Here is a 19,144-nt window from a genome sequence, read left to right on the forward strand (position 1 = left end):
CAACTAAATGGATTGAAATCCCTTTGCCTGCTTCAAATGCAAGAGTTAGTGGAATATGGAGCTCACCACAGATGAGCCTTGTTTCCTGCTGAACGGAAGCAGTCTTGCCCTTTGAAGGCTTTTGGGGACTGAGGCGAGTTAGTCCTCTCAGAGGGATTGTGGAGGAGCATCCCTTCCAATATGGGGAAAAAGCACAGCCTCAGGAAAGATGCTTGGCGCGGTCATTTAGGAGTCTATCAAGACTATCAAGATAAAGAATTAATTTGCCTTTTACATCTCTGTTGTGTTTTCTTCTGTATGTTTACACGTGCCATGAAAAACTGTCTGTCCTCACGTGGCATCAGGGGAAATGCTGAGCGACCAAGTGTTGCTTTTAATACTGTTCCTCTCTGGTTTCAGGGAGCTGCCCCACAGAGGCACGCTCAAGCAGCGGTGACTTAGGATGGAAGCCCACTCCTTGCAGAGAACCTGTGCTTCTGGGTAGAGATCCTGAAGGATTGAGAAGGAATGGGAAATGAGTTGCTAACTCCGCTGGGAACAAATTGTAAGCCCAGTTCCAATGACAACAGTACTTCAGAGGGGTTTCAGTGATTAAGGAGGGGGCAAAAAACACTCAGGAGGCTTGTGTCCCTTTTCCTCTCAGCTCACAGGGCCACCAAAGCCACCATGACCTCAGACCTTCCCTTCTGTGTATCACCTTTTCTGAGCTACTCTGCTTTCATGCAGCATTCCTTCCTGAGGCATTCCTCTGATCTTGGCAAGAACGCATTGCTTGTTGGAGATAGTTTGCTTTGATTATTAGGGTCCGATGGGAGGAAAAAAGAGTGGTCATGGAATTATCTGGTCCTTCTTTGGCCTCTCCCATGTAAGAAAGGAGAGGGCCAAGCAATATGACAAATAATCTTATCCTTTTATTGTTTCGATCGTGTGGCACCCCTGCTCTGCAGGCAGAGTCTGTCCAGCCCGAAACCTCTGCTGCAAACGGTATCAGCAAATCTCAGTAAGGCTGCAAAGCTCCAAGCAAGGAGGGGAGGGAGATTTTTATTTCCAACTGAAAATTGTTTACGGCCATTCACGTGCATGCTGTCATATCCACATCTTTGCAAGCAGGTAAATGTGTATTCCCACCTAGTCTGGGCAAAATTTTCAGAGGTGAGACAGAGGACAAGACACACAACCTTTGGAGGCCTCTTCACATCTCCAGGATTGTCCCTGCCTGAGTGTCCTGAGAAGCTGCACATAGATGTGATCTGGATGAAGTGTGAGTGCGAGTGTCATCAACACCTGCCGTTCTCACAGCCTTTTTTCTGCCAGTCCTGAGGCACCATGCTCAGGTGTTCCATTTCATACTTGGTCATACCAATAACCAAACCACTGAACCACTCCTCCTAGGAGAAGACTGAGGAGGTCTCTGGTTCAACCAGTGGCTCAGGGCAAAGGATGTTACATGATGAACAATGAGGATAGACATATATCTATATATCCATATAGATATATGGTCAATGAATATAGTCCTGGATGCTCTGGGTGTTGCCTCTCAGGTCTCAGAGGCTGGCCTGCAGGCTCAGGGATCCCACCTGCTCTCTGGACAACCCAGTCCTGTGCTTCACGGTCCTCAGAAATATTTTGATTTTGGTTGCTTATCTCCAGTCTGAACCTCTCTAGTCTCAGGAGTTGCCTCTGTCTCTCACCTTCTAACCTTCCAGTGCTGGGAAAAGCCTGTCCCCATCTCCTTGATGCCTTCCCCATGGGAACCAAGTGTGCTGTGAGGTGCCCCGACACCTTCTCTGCTCCATGCTGAGCAAATCCGAGCCCCACAGACCCTCCTTTGCCTCCCCTGAGCCCCTCAGGTTGGCAACCTGTCTCTGGGAGCCATAGTGCCCGGATGAAGCCTGATGGATGTTGAGCAGAGGGGATCAGCCTTGTGCTTTCTGTCTAGGGCTGGAAGACAGGAGAAGACCTGCCAGAGTGAGCCCAGTGCTGCCTGGGACTGCCCGTGGGAGGAAGCAGGGGAGCCCAGAGGGCTGACCAGCAGTGCTGGAGTGTGGGGACAGTCTGTGGGACTTTGTCCTGCAACCTCGCAGGGAGGCCTGAGTTGTTAACAAGTGCACCCTCTTCCATCATGTGCCTGGAGATGAGTGCCCTGGCCAGAGTCGGGTTCTGATGGGTTCCGCTGTCACCTAGCGACTAGAACCAGGCACCCATCGCCTGGCATCCAGTCCCACTCAGCTGGTTGGCACCTGCATTCCAGCTGAGCACCTTGCGAGGCTGGAGTGCTGAGCGAGCAGTGGTGGTTGTGTCCTTGTTGGGGAGTTGCTTCGTGCAACTCTCCATTCCAAACGCCAAGCGATCAAAGGCTTTTCCCCGGCCCTGCCAGCTGCAGGCAGCCGGGGCACCCAGGAGGCGCGCTCGCAGCAGCAGAGGTGAGCTGTGCGGGGACACCTGGACCTGGGGTGGGAGCTGGGAGGGTTTCCTTCTGGAGGGACCTGGGCATTTCTTCCACCCCTCCCCAGGCCAGCCAACAATTGTGGCCTCTCTTCTTCTTCCAGAGTGACAGCCGCCTGCTGCAGCACCAGTGAGAGGGAGCAATTCACCAGCCCCAGCTCCCTCCAGCCCACCGCAGGGAGCGTGGAGATCATGGCCGCAGAGGTGGAGGACCGCTGTCCAGTGTGCCTGGACAGCTTTGAGGACGCTGCCTCTGTGGTGCCATGCCTCCACCGCTTCTGTTACCAGTGCATCCTGCGGTGGGCTCAGAGTAAGCCCCAGTGCCCCCTCTGCAAGAGGAGAGTGCAATCCATCGTGCACTTGGTGCAGGGCAGATGATGACTTTGAGGAGGTCGTCGTCAGACCATCAGCGGGGTCGGCGTCAGCCGGCCGCCGCCGGGCAGCAGGAGCACTTCGGGCACCCAGCCCCTGGCAGCCCCCCTCGCCCTGCAGAAGCCCAGCCGCTGGTGGAGGAGTCGGGGCCCAGGGCTCCGCCGGGTGGCCTCCAGCCGCACACGTGGGCATCTCTTTTTGATGACCACCCGGCTCTGCTCCAACGCTTCCAGCCCTGGCTGCACGAGCAGCTGGGGCTGGTATTTGCTGCGGAGCCTTCGACAGCAGCCGTGATGGAAGACCTCATCATGGCTGTGCTGGGCCTCTTCGGGCTGCATGAGGAGGTGCTGGTGCGGCTGCTGCAGGTGAGCCTCCAGGACCGCGCGGCGGCATTCGTGCACCAGCTCATCGATGCCGCTGTGCAGCGCTGCAGCGCGGAGGCCCACCGCCTGCTGGGGCTGGAGGATGCTCCTGCTGCCCAGGAGCGGGAAGCCATCCCCGCGGCTGCCCCTCGTCCCGCCACCTCCCGAAGGGGCTCTCCTGCCCGCGGTCCAGCCCCCTCCAGCAGCATGGCCGCAGCCGACGAGGAGGAGCGCAGCAGCACCGCCACCGCTGCTCTTCGAGGGGGTCCCGGCAGCGCCCCCAACGCCCCCGTTCCCACCCGTGGGGAGCAGGAAGAGCGGCAGGAAGATCCAGTGGAGGCTGTGGCAGGTCCCTCCATTCGCAGCTCAGGCAGGGACCGCTCCCCTGGGGCATCCCGGCGAGCCCCAAAGAGGAGAGCCGGCAGCTGCCAGGACTCCTCCCAGCCCCCTAAGAGGCCACCTCATCGGCCACACTAAAACCAGCCCCAAGGGCTGCCACAGCAGACCGGACCAGCAGCTGGGGCACGTGCTGGCCCCACAAATCCATATCAAGGCTCTCGGTGCTCAAGATCCATCAGGGAAAGCCACATCTCCTGAAAGCACCTGCAGCTGCTCCCGGGGCAGATGTTTCCAGCCAGGGGGTCTCCAGGCCCAGCCCGTGCCCCACCACTCATCACCCCAGGCCTGGCCTCCTCCTCACCGCACCCTCTGCCCCCCTTCCCGTCCCGGGGCTCTGCTCTCCTACCATCCTACACTGCCAGCGCACAAATCCCTCCTCCTGCACAGAGTCACAACTCGGTGCTGCGCTCTACATCCCCCTGGGGCCGTACCCTGCCAAGGCAGGAGCACCAAGAACTTCAAGCAGGGGAACACCAAGTTCTGGAGCTGGGGAGCCGAAGAACTGGAGCCGAAGTTCTGGAGCTGGGGAGCCAAAGAACTGGAGCCCAAGTTCTGGAGCTGGGAAGCAGACCTGGGACATCCAGGAGACAGAACGGAGTCTTCAGCTGTGTGTCGAGGTGTGCACTCACCAGGGAAACACTACGAGTGTGGAGCTCCAAGAGAACATCTGCTTGATTCAAATGACTGTATCCAGATTCCTTGTGCAGCCTTCCCATGACTGACACATAGAGGGAGAAAGGATCGAACTGAATCCAGGACACCAATCAAGAGAGAAAATAAAAAAGTTGGTAAGAAACTATTTATTTACTTATCATCCAGATGCTGGAAAAGCACCATTTATAAGCTCAGCTAAATCGTAATGTTTGCATCTCTTTTAGAGGCGATTCCTTTTTGTTTACACAAAACAGCGTCCCCTCCAGGTTAATCTGAAGTCGGATTAGACTCATTCCTTTGTTTGCTTGCATTATACTTTTCTCCAGTTGTCTTCTCTGCCTCTCTGCCTCCATCAGATAAACATTGGGATCTTTTCCTGTCAATTAAACTGTACGGCGAGCTTCAAAACAGAACTTTTGCTGCCTGTAGATTGTACCAGATGATCCAAAATGTAACAGGAAGTGTTATCTTTCTAGTCCGATGTAGTTTCTATTCCCTGTTGTGTGCTCATGTCTTGTTTTTCGTTTAGTATAAGAGAACTGCACCTTAAAGACTCTTCTTAGCTGAGGCTCCAAGCTTTTTAAGTTGGTTTTTCAATTGGTCCACAACGATGCTCTGTAAAATAAATGGAAGAGTTTTGGAAAAACACCTAGTGTATTGGTATATTACTGTGATTCTGACAGAGGTCTGAAACATTCCATAGATTAAGTTGTGCTGCTGAATACTTAACAGAGGTTATCTTTTTTTTCTTTATTTTTAAAGTTGACATATTAATTTGTACTATGATAATGTGACCACTTTGCTGATTCCTGCAATCAAGGGACAAAATCCAAAGCCTGGATTTAGTACAATAATTGTCATACAAGTAATTCATCCATTTTCTTCAGAAGTCCCTTGAGATGTCAGTACGTTAGCTTCTCAATGATACACTCTTTTCATACCCCTATAAAGCTTCATCTGAACACAAGTTATGTTCATGTCCTGATTTAGACATCATTCCATGGCTGTACTCCAGGTACTTAGAACCTTCCTTTAATTTCCAGTTTAAATTTACTCGGGACTGTTGGGTATTAGGCATTTGTCTTAAATGTCATTTTCCCTTAAAAGTTTATCTCTCTGTCCCCCTCAAAGTTACCCCTTCCCATCTGTTTGTACAAAGAGGCGAAACAGGTAACAAGTAACCAGCAGCTCAACGGAGAATGCCTCACAAATTCCTAGCTAAAGCATTCTATGCAAAACTGGAAGTGATTACTCAGTGTTGCTTTTTTAATCTTTTTTTTTTTTTAACATCCATATGTCTTCATTTGCTTTTAGTAGTACGACACACTATTGTAATATTAATATTAACGATATGGAACTTTCTGTTCTTAATAGATTCCTTCAGATATTGATGAATGCTCCTTCCAAGCATACGTGTGTTTGGCACCTGCAATAATCTCCCAGGAGTGTTTCATTGGACCTGTGACGATGGCTGTGAACTAGATTGAACTGGGGGAAGCGTAGAGGTGTGTCTCTTCTGTTCAGAGATATGTCAAGACTTACCTTTTTTCTGTAATCGCACCAAGATCATTTCAAGGTGAGTTCACAAAACATGCATTTTATTCTCTCTCAATGAGAGTCTATTTTTCCTCACTAAACAAGCAATGTGTAGGATGGCATGCTTTGGAGTTGGTTTAAAACGGAACAAAAAGAATGACTTCTTCAATAGGCAGCTGTACAAACGTTTTTCCTAAATGTTCGATGAATTACTAGTAGTTCTTTTGTTCAGTTCAGCTGAAATTCACTTGCATTTGAAATTGTCTTGCCCAGTTTTTCTTTAAAGTAAAATCACTACTCTTTTTTGTCTAGTGAGCAGATTTATAAATGTAACCGTCCTCTTTTAGATTTCGATGAACGTGCCGATCCATTAATTGTGTTAATGGTCTTTGTGTAAATACTCCTGGAAGACAGGAGTGTAATTGCTCTCCAGACTTCCAGCTGAATCCTACTGGAGTGGGTTGTGCGGGTAAGTAAAAGCTACCTGAAGTATTACTTTAGAAATCACACCCAAGGGGACAGTTTTAATGCAAATGAAGGTAGCAAGACAGAAAAATTATACTTGCATATGCTGCATATTCTGTTGTGTACTTTTCTAGAGAGGGAGTTAATTATTTTAACTGATTAATGGTGATCATAGTTTCTTCAAAATACACCTTTTAAAAATTTGTCGAAACGTATATTATCTACGTTTCCATTCTCTTGACAGTCAACAATTCTCTTTTTAAAAACAGAATTTTTTAATTCTAGATGTGTCTTGGGACTGATTAGCTTCAATCTAAACCGGAATTAAAACCGATTGTGATCCCCATTTGGCTGGAAACAAAGTAAAAGACTTGTTTCACTGTAGTGGTCGAAATTCTCTCTGGCTTACACAGCCAGTCATTTTCTTTACTTTCCCCCCTTGCTACATGATTCAGGACTGTCATGGGATTAGAGGGTATACTCGCAGTCTAGGGGAGTTTTTGGGAAGAGCAGTGTTGAGAGAGGGGCCAGGGTTCAGCCATAGGGATTTGTGTGTGATCCTGGGAAAGCCTTGTCACTTTTTATTTGGAAGGCAGCCTTTTATTAGTTTGGGAAGACTCAGCTTCTCCTGAATTGGTAGTTAGAACTCTATCCATTTTCTAAATGCTTACAGTAATAACACAGTGTGGTGACAGGTAAATATATTCTAAGCAAATGTTTCTAAAGAAATGCAGATTTCTTTCAGAACAAATTTTATAGCTATCTTTTCTGTGTTTCTCCATTTTCTGCCTAGGAGTATTCTCTGTTGCTTCTCTGGATGCTAGAAACAAGTCCTGTTTGAGACCTTTAAATGTCCACAGTCTTGCCCAATTTATTCTAAAACTTCAAGGTGAGATTTTTAAAAATGAAGTGAATTTATGTAATCTGTTCCCATTGAATTGGGAACTTGTGTTTCCATCTCCCAAAGACTCTTCTGACAATTCCTGCCTTAATACTTTTCTTCTGCAGTTCCAGTCTGACTTCAGCTTTTAGCTTTGCCTCGTCTGAAGATTCAGCTGAAGCAATGAAATCCTGCCTTTTTGGCTCCCCTTCTGCAGCGTGTAACTACCAAGATGCTCATTCTTTCCTACAACCAGATGCTGTACGTGATCAGCCCTGCAAGCCCTCATTTATGACCAAAGAACTGAAGTGATCTCCAAAAAAGCTTGGGAGAACAAATACAGCTACCTGACGTGTTTTGCTGAAAAATGGGAGCTTGAGTTGGCACTCTACTTTGGGGTCGGTTGTCCCAGTGTTGTTTTTGGCAGGGGTCCCATGTTTCCTCAAAGAAGCCTTCACATGGGGAAAGGTGTCCTGCCTGAAGTTTCTTCTCTTTCCCTCAGAGGCCCAGAGGTACAGAATACGTATGCGTCTGCCACTCAGTTCTTGACTGAGTATTTCAGCTTTACGACAGCGTGCATTTATGGTGAGATACCGAAATTTGTTGTCGAACGTGTGGGGCCCAGGAACACCCTCCTTTTCCACAACCTCTGCTACAGTGTGCTCTTAAAACCGTGCAAGAAGATACACGCAAAGTTGTCTATTAATGCCTCAATTTGAATCGATTTAAATCCTTTGGAAATCTTGAATGCTTTCTCTCGATTGATGTTATGATCCTTTAAAAACAATATTCAGTCTGAAATTGATGCAAAGTTGTGTTTTAATATTCTACATGCTTAACTCACTTGAGGATCTTGAGAACAAGTAGTTCCTAAGAATTCAGGAAGTTGCTATCAAGTTTTTCTCATAGATATGTCCCAACCCTCAGGATAATTTAAAAACCGGTGTCATATCAAGACATTTGTTCAACTCTAGAAATTTTGAAAGTATGAACTACTCACATTTATCACACTGTGTTCACTTAACTCCATGCAAGTTGCTAAGGCTGTAGCATCAGGCACTTGCTGCAAGCAGTAAATTAAAAATGTGATACTTGTGGGTGAAACACACATTTGGGAAATCACTCAAAAATTCCTTTATAAGTTTCTTAGTCATACCATTAACAGAAGTAGTAAAAATGCAAAAAGGTACTGTGGCCTTTACACAATGAATTTATTAAAACAATTTTGAGTGGGTTTCTGTGCTTCTTTGGAGGCAACTCGTGATAGGAAGTGAATTCCTAGAAATGATCTTAGAATGATACTGCTACTCTTGAGGAAATCAATGTTCATCTTATTTGGCTGTGATAAGAAATATTCTAATAATTGACTATCCTCTCCTTCCTTATATTTCTGACTCCCTTCTAGTTACTTTCCATGTATAAAGAACAAGGAGACAATATGTATAGCCGTAGGAAAACTCTTTGCTTGATTTCTCTTCGCTTCCTTGCTCCTTCTACTGATGCCCGCGGTTGTCTGAATCAGGAAGTTCCAGTTTGAGTGAACTGATGAACTAATTTTCCTCGAACTTACTGCACATTTGGATTATTTATTTCAATAGTAATGATTTTGGGAGCATGTCTTTGCCAGCAGAAGAATTCTTCCAGTGCCATGTCTTTGTTCAGTGATTGCATAGAAAAACCTGTAAATTCTTCTAATTCCAGAAGAGAGAGTCATATCCTAGTCGCAATCAGAATAAGAAAAAGAAATACTAACAGCAAATTGCAGCATGTTTTCCGACATTTTTTGGAGTGAAAGGCTGGGAATAGCGTATGTGCTACATTAGAGTGTGGTGTGACTTTGGAAGGCGTTTTAACCATCTCTGGGTACTTAGGAAGCTGAAGCTGCCCATTTTCCCTGCTGTCTCTCTCCACATCAGCAACTGTCAGTGTACACGAGTCTTTTGAGCTTGCAAGTTACTTCAAAAGCGCGATGTGATTGGAATTCCTGCTTCTAGGTGTGAAATGTTCAAACAAATGCTTGCTGTTCCTTCGTTCGGATCACCGTGTGCAGCTGCAGTCGTACTTATTTAGCTCCCATCACATCTTATCAATTACTGAAATTTAACTATACATTGTATCATGACCTGCTGCCTCCCCCTATTGGAATGAAGTCAGCGTTGCTGAAAAGACTGGTGCAACATGGAGACTTAAGACAGTTGCTGAAGCAAGCCCGAGAAAATGGATGAAAACTCTGATAACTGTCCATCACGACGCTGAAGAAATACTCCACGTCCTGGAACGAGTGAAGAAAGATGGAGAACATCATGGGTGGGATATTTTTGTAGGATATTCACCATCAGCAACTAAAGTGTTGAACTTATGAATACATCCTTTGCTTCCAGTACTTCCACTCTCAATTGGTCTTCTGCAGAGAGGGCACTCTGGTTTCATCTTTGCCCAATGCAGGATGCAGCCCAGGCAGAAGTGGTGGCCACAGGGCAGCGCACAAGTGACATCATTTCAAGCATCATGGCAGATGGGGCAGCTCCTCTCTGTCTCTGTCGCCATGTTTGTACTCCGCAGTGGGTTGGGAAGAGCTGAGGACGAGGAGCCACCCTCCCTCACTGGTGCCGTGCTGCCAAAGGGTGTCTTGCACCACAAGAGGGAGAGGTGCCATAGTCGCTGGCTGTCCAAGGAGGGGAGGAAGAAATGCCCAGGTCCCTCAAAAAGGAAACCCTCCTGGGTCCCTGAACCCCAATCCCTGCCCCACAGTCACCGCTGTGAATTCCATACACTAACCTGCTCGGTGTTTGTAATGCTCTGTGTCGGGGATTTTGGAGAAACATCAGACACAAAAAGATGATGTGCAAGACATTGGTACTCCCTTCCTAACTCCCTTCCTCCCTCCCCTCCTTCCTTCCTTCCTCTTCAACAACATTTAGTAACTTCTTCCTGCTCTTCAGAAGCCCTTCCATGGCTGTGGCTGCAGCAGGATTACCTGCCATGAGGAGCTGCTGCCCACAGGGCCCTGGGGCTTCGTGGGCCCTTGGTCGATGATGGGGCGCGGGGGGCATGGAAAGGCAGCAGGAGAAGGGAGAGAAAGCAGCACTGGGAGACTGTGTCAGGGAAATCAGAAGTTATTACTTTTTTTTTTTTAATTAATGGAAGTTGGAGCCCTGCTAGTGCTGCTGGTGGTGTGGTCTCTTGCAGGACGGGGGAGAGTCCTGGGGGCTGGGGGCCCTCCGCTTTGGGGGGCGCCGGGGCCCCTCGGGTGAGCGGTCCCTGTCCCGACGGGGAGAATTCTCCTGGTGGGATGGCCTCTTGCAGGGCCGGGGAGAGTCCCAGGGGCCGGGGGCCCTTCGCTTTGGGGGGCGTCGGGGTCTCCTGCGTGAGCAGTTCCTGTCCCGGCCGGGAGCAGAGGGTCTGTGGCTGCAGCCCTGGGCAGAGGGTCCTGCCACCGCCTCCCCCGGCTCCTGGAGCTGCTCCTGCTCTGCAGGGATGGGCACAGATGGGGGGCGTTCAGGACCCCTTCGGAGGGCAGCCTCCGACATGCCAACGTCCTCCTCAACATCGGCACTTGAAGGGCTTCTGGAGGAGGCCAAGTTGGGGGTAGGAGTCCCTACCCAGGAGCTGCTGGAGCTGCTGGAGCTGCTGGAGCTGGAGCCGGCTGCACGGCTCTCATTTTCCTCCCGGTCAGCGTGGGAGCGCAGCAGCCTCTGGGCCTCCTGGCTGCACCGGCGCACAATGATGTCAATGACACCACGCACCAATGGTGCTGCATGTTCCTCGAGGTCAACCTGCAGCCTCTGGAACATGAGTTCCTCATCCGGACCATAGAGGCACAGGCAGTGCAGGATGATTTGCTCTGCAGCATTCACCACCCACCACCGTGCCCCATATATTGCCTCCAGCTCCTGGCGCAGCCAAGGCAGCACGGGATCAAGGAGATGCTGTTCACTTTGGAAAAGTTCTGCCCAGACCTCGGGCAGGAGGCCACCCACGGCAGACCCGGCATCTGTCCTCGCAGCCCTCTGCTCAGCTGGGGACAGCATCCCCTGTGGAAGGGATGGAGGGGATGCCACCGGGGCCTGGGGGCTGTTTTCAGCCGGCTGGCCGGGAGCTCTGTCTTCCTGGCTTCTGTCATCTGGCAACTCTTCACAGACTGTGAGGATGACATTGTCTGGATTGTCACCTTCTCCTAAAGGTAACCTGACATTCTCTATCTGTCTTCTGCAGAGAGGGCACTCTGGTTTCGTCAATGTCCAACGAAGAATACAGCGCAGGCAGAACTGGTGGACACAGGGCAGCGCATAAGCAACATCATCTCGAGCGTCACGGCAAATGGGGCAGATCCATTCTGTCTCAGTCGCCATGTTTGTGCTCGACGGAGGGTTGGGAAGAGCTGAGGGTGAGGAGCCGCCTATCCTCGCTGGTTCTGGTGCTGCCAAAGGGTGTGATGCACTGCAAAATGGAGAGAGGCCATGGTCACTTGCCGGCATGGGGAGGGAAGGGGAGAAAGAAACGCCGAGGTCCTTTGAAAATTACACCCTCCCATCTCCCCAAGCCCCACGGCCATCCCAGGGGGACGCTGCCCCGCACAGCTCACCTGCTCTCTTGCAAGCTCGCACTGCGGTGCCCGGCTGCCTGAACCAGGCAGAGCCGGGAAACACAGAGGATGGCTCTGGAATGGGCACGGAGAGCTGCAGACAGCAGCCCCCAGAGCACCAGCCAGCACCAGGGGAAGCCTCGCTCCACGCTCCAGACCTCACAGGCACGTCTGCCAGGAGGCCAGGCACGAGCCAGACTGGGCCACGCTCTGCCGGCGCCCCGGGGTGGGCAGCGAGGGATGCCAGGTTACAGTCCATTGCTCGGTGACGTCACAGTCCCCTGTCCAGATGACATCACCCTCCACCTTACGGTGATGTCACAGTGGGCTGACTGCCTCCGCGGCACTCCCACCTCGGCACCCTCTGTATGTTTCCAAAGAAAGTGAGGAGCGTTTCAAACAGCATCAAGTTGTTTAACTGAATCGTTCACGTGTACCATGACTTTGATTTTCTCAGTAACCTGGTGGTTGGAGACTGATGAAGCTCTTACATCAGACTGCGCACCAGACTCCACGTCGAAAAGAAACTTTACCTGGAGAAAGAGAAAGGCTCTTTGCCTGCTAAGGTGGGCACATGGGTGGCCACTTGGAAGGGAAGTCACCAGAAGAAAGGAGAGAAAGCGAGGCGGGAGGAAGTTCACTGTCTGCCCCTCACTTTTGAGTGACAGCACTTTTCCGAAAATGTACACAAGAGATCTCTTATCCCTGGCGTAAAGGTCACTGGGGAATTTTCCAGAGTGGTTGGCTAGAACCTGACTCAGCAAAACTCTGTGGGATTTCAGGAGGTGAGAATTTCACCCATAACCATGTGACACCTGTTTCCTTCCTCAAGCTGGACGCTCACAGAGGCTTCAACAGCTGCAGCATTAAAACTTGCTGCAAGACTAATGAAACGATCTTTAGGAGAATTTATCACCTTCATTACCTGTTAATACAAAATTTGTCATTAAACTGACCAATCTCATTATGCATTACCCTTTTTATATACAAGACATTAGAAAAATCCAGCTCTCAGAACAAATCCTGAGAATTTTTCACTTAGTCAATTCCAGAGGGTTGGAACAACACAACTTGCCATGCTCAGCTGGAGGAACACCACCCATGATGAAAAATACCACTTCAGTAGAGAGTAGATAGCAAATAGAACTTGCCATATGACAAGCACTATGTGTCCTGTTTCAGTGTTGGGCTTAGTATGCTCAACTCAAAGGAAGAATTCTTAACCGTTCATGGAAAGGTGAACCTAAAATGTAGCAAATAACTTTAAACACTATGATTTGAACATCTTACACTATAACAACTTTTTTTTCTACTTTACAACATTAACTGAACAAACCAATCATCTATTCTATAGCCCACACTTCCATCTAGTCTAAAAACCTATCATGAAGTTCCCAAGAACGTGTGGAAGAAAGGGAAGCAGAAGTTATAAACAAACCAAAACAAAATAAAATGCCTTCCCTCAGAACCTGCATTTTAGTAGATAGTCACATATCCCAGCATACCAAGTGTGTAATCTAATTGTTTCTACTAGAAACTTAGGTTTGTTGATACCATCAGCCTTATGTGCTGAATTGCTCAACATTTATTATTTCGGTACAAATCACGCTTTCTGGCATCCGTTTTGAATTGGTGCCCTCTATAATTTCCATGCATGTTCCTGTCTCTTACTGTTTTCTTTACAGTGAAAACAATACTTACAATTTCCATCCTCAATGCTCACGTAAACTCATGCAGTCATTCCCAGTTGGGAGGAGAGGGTTAAAAAAGGTATTACTTTAGAATTTACCAGCTCATATGCATCGCTCCTGGCATCAACTTTGATTGCCTGCATGTCTTTATACAAGTGTTGATGAGGACAGGTCATAATGGTGCCATTGCTACCACAATAATTACAGCCCCTGTCAGCATTTCCCAAGTAAAATCCGATATTCGGTCTTGTTACACGGTTGTAATAATGCTCCAAAGGGAGCGGTAAGGCTGATGTGGAAGTGTATGTGCTTCTTCCCTTTGTTACTCCCAAAGGCTTATTATTTCATCAAGTGTCTATTGTTTATGAACAAAAGTAAACTAGTTTACTGAGGAACAATGCACTGGGACACAGATCAATTCAAAAGAAACTAACCTGGATAACACAGTCAATCAAACTTCTTTTTTAAAAGAGGTTTTAGAAAAAATATTTTTTTAAATGGCCACAAGTTGTCTATTTCTGGATCAACGAACATTTTTCCAAATTATCTCCCAGCCATGTACAAAGCTAATAATGTATGGCATTTCTAAGATGTTTATCTAAAGGAATTGAATTTGATGTAAAACAAGGGATATTTTCTCTTCCAGGATTTTTAAGTCATCAACCAAAAATGACATACAAAAACCTGAGAAGATGTGACGTTTGTCAGCTGAGAGATCGAAAACTGATAGTTAAGAATCAAGATTCAGCTTAAAATGTCTTCCCTAAATTTATCGATTGGTATGAAGAGCTTAGAGAAGACAAATCAAAACAAACAAAAAAACAACTATAGTATTTTAAGGCCAAACTCGACAGTTTCTCAACAGGCCTCTGAACTTTGTAGAAAAACACTTTTCCGAACCATCCATTGAATTCTTGGACACATAATGCACAGTGTTCGAAGCCTTTGATTTCAGTATGCCTAAAACGAAGTGAAATCCTTACAATGTGTACTACTGTTACACCGATCAAGGGCAGGGAGATGATCTTAGATAGCTGCTCTTGAATCAGAGCTGAGCTTCGTTGGGATATCTCCTAACATAGCCCATTATTAACATTACTCCATGGAAAATAACAAGTATACCATGGATATATATATCCACAGAAAATACCAGACATGCTGTCAACTAAATGGATTGAAATCCCTTTGCCAGCTTCAAAATGCAAGAGTTAGTGGAATATGGAGCTCACCACAGATGAGCCTTGTTTCCTGCTGAACGGAAGCAGTCTTGCCCTTTGAGGCCTTTTGGGGACTGAGGCGAGTTAGTCCTCTCAGAGGGATTGTGGAGGAGCATCCCTTCCAATATGGGGAAAAAGCACAGCCTCAGGAAATGGCACGGTCATTTAGGAGTCTATCAAGACTATCAAATCTATCAAGACTATCAAGATAAAGAATTAATTTGCCTTTTACATCTCTGTTGTGTTTTCTTCTGTATGTTTACACTGTGCCATGAAAAACTGTCTGTCCTCAACGTGGCATCAGGGGAAATGCTGAGCGACCAAGTGTTGCTTTTTAATACTGTTCCTCTCTGGTTTCAGGAGCTGCCCCACAAGGCACGCTCAAGCAGCAGTGACTTAGGATGGAAGCCCACTCCTTGCAGAGAAACCTGTGCTTCCAGGTAGAGAACTGAAGGATTGAGAAGGAATGGGAAATGAGTTGCTAACTCCTCTGGGAACAAATTCTAAGCCCAGTTCCAATGACAACAGTACTTCAGAGGGGTTTCAGTGAATTAAGGAGGGGGCAAAAAAACACTCAGGAGGCTTGTGTCCCTTTTCCTCTCAGCTCGCAGGGCCACCAAAGCCACCATGACCTCAGACCTTCCCTTCTGTGTATCACCTTTTCTGAGCTGCTCTGCTTTCATGCAGCATTCCTTCCTGAGGCATTCCTCTGATTTTGGCAAGAACGCATTGCTTGTTGGAGATGGTTTGCTTTGATTATTAGGGTCCGATGGGAGGAAAAAAGAGTGGTCATGGAAATTATCTGGTCCTTCTTTGGCCTCTCCCATGTAAGAAAGGAGAAGGGCCAAGCAATATGACAAATAATCTTATCCTTTTATTGTTTCGATCGTGTGGCACCCCTGCTCTGTAGGCAGAGTCTGTCCAGCCCGAAACCTCTGCTGCAAACGGTATCAGCAAATCTTAGTAAGGCTGCAAAGCTCCAAGCAAGGAGGGGAGGAAGATTTTTATTTCCAACTAAAATTGTTTATGGCCATTCACGTGCATGCTGTCATATCCACCTCTTTGCAAGCAGCTAAATGTGTATTGCCACCTAGTCTGGGCAAAATTTTCAGAGGTGAGACAGAGGACAAGACACACAACCTTTGGAGGCGTCTTCACATCTCCAGGATTGTCCCTGCCTGAGTGTCCTGAGAAGCTGCACATAGATGTGATCTGGATGAAGTGTGAGTGCGAGTGTCATCAACACCTGCCGTTCTCACAGCCTTTTTTCTGCCAGTCCTGAGGCACCATGCTCAGGTGTTCCATTTCATACTTGGTCATACCAATAACCAAACCTCTGAACCACTCCTCCTAGGAGAAGACTGAGGAGGTCTCTGGTTCAACCAGTGGCTCAGGGCAGAGGATGTTACATGATGAACAATGAGGATAGACATATATCTATATATCCATATAGATATATGGTCAATGAATATAGTCCTGGATGCTCTGGGTCGTGGCTGCGCAGGTCTTGGAAGCTGGTCTGCAGGCTCAGGGATCCCATCTCCTCTCTGGACAACCCACTCCTGTGCTTCACAGTCCTCAGAAATATTTTGATTTTGGTTCTTATCTCCAGTCTGAACCTCTCTAGTCTCAGGAGTTGTCTGTGTCTCTCAACTTCTAACCTTCCAGTGCTGGGAAGAGCCTGTCCCCATCTCCTTGATGCCTTCCCCATGGGAACCAAGTGTGCTGTGAGGTGCCCCGACACCTTCTCCACTCCATGCTGGACGAACCGAAGCCCCACCGATTCTCCTTGCCTCTCCTGAGCCCCTCAGGTTTGGCAACCTGTCTCTGGGATCCATATTGCCCGGATGAAGCCTGATGGATGTTGAGCAGAGGGGATCAGCCTTGTGCTTTCTGTCTAGGGCTGGAAGACAGGAGAAGACCTGCCAGAGTGAGCCCAGTGCTGCCTGAGGCTGCCCGTGGGAGGAAGCAGGGGAGCCCAGAGGGCTGACCAGCAGTGCTGGAGTGTGGGGACAGTCTGTGGGACTTTGTCCTGCAGCCTCGCAGGGAGGCCTGAGTTGTTAACAAGTGCACCCTCTTCATCATGTGCCTGGAGATGAGTGCCCTGGCCAGAGTCGGGTTCCGATGGGTTCCGCTGTCACCTAGCGACTAGAACCAGGCACCCATCGCCTGGCATCCAGTCCCACTCAGCTGGTTGGCACCTGCATTCCAGCTGAGCACCTTGCGAGGCTGGAGTGCTGAGCGAGCAGTGGTGGTTGTGTCCTTGTTGGGGAGTTGCTTCGTGCAACTCTCCATTCCAAACGCCAAGCGATCAAAGGCTTTTCCCCGGCCCTGCCAGCTGCAGGCAGCCGGGGCACCCAGGAGGCGCGCTCGCAGCAGCAGAGGTGAGCTGTGCGGGGACACCTGGACCTGGGGTGGGAGCTGGGAGGGTTTCCTTCTGGAGGGACCTGGGCATTTCTTCCACCCCTCCCCAGGCCAGCCAACAATTGTGGCCTCTCTTCTTCTTCCAGAGTGACACCCGCTGCTGCAGCGCCAGTGAGAGGGAGCAATTCACCAGCCCCAGCTCCCTCCAGCCCACCGCAGGGAGCGTGGAGATCATGGCCGCAGAGGTGGAGGACCGCTGTCCAGTGTGCCTGGACAGCTTTGAGGACACTGCCTCTGTGGTGCCATGCCTCCACCGCTTCTGTTACCAGTGCATCCTGCGGTGGGCTCAGAGTAAGCCCCAGTGCCCCCTCTGCAAGAGGAGAGTGCAATCCATCGTGCACTTGGTGCAGGCAGATGATGACTTTGAGGAGGTTGTCGTCAGACCATCAGCAGGGTCGGCGTCAGCCGGCCGCCGCCGGGCAGCAGGAGCACTCGGGCACCCAGCCCCTGGCAGCCCCCCTCGCCCTGCAGAAGCCCAGCCGCTGGTGGAGGAGTCGGGGCCCAGGGCTCTGCCGGGTGGCCTCCAGCCGCACACGTGGACATCTCTTTTTGATGACCACCCGGCTCTGCTCCAACGCTTCCAGCCCTGGCTGCACGAGCAGCTGGGGCTGGTATTTGCTGCGGAGCCTTCGACAGCAGCCGTGATGGAAGACCTCATCATGGCTGTGCTGGGCCTCTTCGGGCTGCATGAGGAGGTGCTGGTGCGGCTGCTGCAGGTGAGCCTCCAGGACCGCGCGGCGGCATTCGTGCACCAGCTCATCGATGCCGCTGTGCAGCGCTGCAGCGCGGAGGCCCACCGCCTGCTGGGGCTGGAGGATGCTCCTGCTGCCCAGGAGCGGGAAGCCATCCCCGCGGCTGCCCCTCGTCCCGCCACCTCCCGAAGGGGCTCTCCTGCCCGCGGTCCAGCCCCCTCCAGCAGCATGGCCGCAGCCGACGAGGAGGAGCGCAGCAGCACCGCCACCGCTGCTCTTCGAGGGGGTCCCGGCAGCGCCCCCAACGCCCCCGTTCCCACCCGTGGGGAGCAGGAAGAGCGGCAGGAAGATCCAGTGGAGGCTGTGGCAGGTCCCTCCATTCGCAGCTCAGGCAGGGACCGCTCCCCTGGGGCATCCCGGCGAGCCCCAAAGAGGAGAGCCGGCAGCTGCCAGGACTCCTCCCAGCCCCCTAAGAGGCCACCTCGTCGGCCACACTAAAACCAGCCCCAAGAGCTGCCACAGCAGACCGGACCAGCAGCTGGGGCACGTGCTGGCCCCACAAATCCATATCAAGGCTCTCGGTGCTCAAGATCCATCAGGGAAGCCACATCTCCTGAAAGCACCTGCAGCTGCTCCCGGGGCAGATGTTTCCAGCCAGGGGGTCTCCAGGCCCAGCCCGTGCCCCACCACTCATCACCCCAGGCCTGGCCTCCTCCTCACCGCACCCTCTGCCCCCCTTCCCGTCCCGGGGCTCTGCTCTCCTACCATCCTACACTGCCAGCGCACAAATCCCTCCTCCTGCACAGAGTCACAACTCGGTGCTGCGCTCTGCATCCCCCTAGGGCCGTACCCTGCCAAGGCAGGAGCACCAAGAACTTCAAGCAGGGGAACACCAAGTTCTGGAGCTGGGGAGCCGAAGAACTGGAGCCGAAGTTCTGGAGCTGGGGAGCCAAAGAACTGGAGCCCAAGTTCTGGAGCTGGGAAGCAGACCTGGGACATCCAGGAGACAGAACGGAGTCTTCAGCTGTGTGTTGAGGTGTGCACTCACCAGGGAAACACTACGAGTGTGGAGCTCCAAGAGAACATCTGCTTGATTCAAATGACTGTATCCAGATTCCTTGTGCAGCCTTCCCATGACTGACACATAGAGGGAGAAAGGATCGAACTGAATCCAGGACACCAATCAAGAGAGAAAATAAAAAAGTTGGTAAGAAACTATTTATTTACTTATCATCCAGATGCTGGAAAAAGCACCATTTATAAGCTCAGCTAAATCGTAATGTTTGCATCTCTTTTAGAGGCGATTCCTTTTTGTTTACACAAAACAGCGTCCCCTCCAGGTTAATCTGAAGTCGGATTAGACTCATTCCTTTGTTTGCTTGCATTATACTTTTCTCCAGTTGTCTTCTCTGCCTCTCTGCC

General features: G+C 49.9%; 3 protein-coding genes across 3 annotated transcripts; 2 read left to right on the top strand and 1 right to left on the bottom strand.

Annotated features, from left to right (window-relative positions):
• The first annotated feature begins 2,637 nt into the window (after positions 1 to 2,637).
• Positions 2,638 to 3,656, top strand: LOC147528766 (E3 ubiquitin-protein ligase Topors-like). The gene is given in 3 exon segments (XM_086611335.1): positions 2,638 to 2,811; positions 2,813 to 2,860; positions 2,862 to 3,656. Coding segments are annotated over 3 exon segments (1,017 nt in total).
• Positions 3,657 to 10,271: 6,615 nt separating this feature from the next.
• LOC147528767 (uncharacterized) lies at positions 10,272 to 11,465 on the bottom strand. Its single transcript, XM_086612520.1, has one exon. The coding sequence runs from the start codon at positions 11,463 to 11,465 to the stop codon at positions 10,272 to 10,274; it is 1,194 nt and encodes a 397-aa protein (XP_086468646.1).
• Positions 11,466 to 17,203: 5,738 nt separating this feature from the next.
• LOC147528768 (uncharacterized) lies at positions 17,204 to 18,220 on the top strand. Its single transcript, XM_086612297.1, has one exon. It carries the CDS (start codon positions 17,204 to 17,206, stop codon positions 18,218 to 18,220), a length of 1,017 nt encoding a protein of 338 aa, XP_086468423.1.
• The last annotated feature ends 924 nt before the right edge of the window (positions 18,221 to 19,144 follow it).

The sequence above is a fragment of the Tauraco erythrolophus genome, chromosome 5, assembly GCF_009769465.1.
Source record: "Tauraco erythrolophus isolate bTauEry1 chromosome 5, bTauEry1.pri, whole genome shotgun sequence".
NCBI lineage: Eukaryota > Metazoa > Chordata > Aves > Musophagiformes > Musophagidae > Tauraco > Tauraco erythrolophus.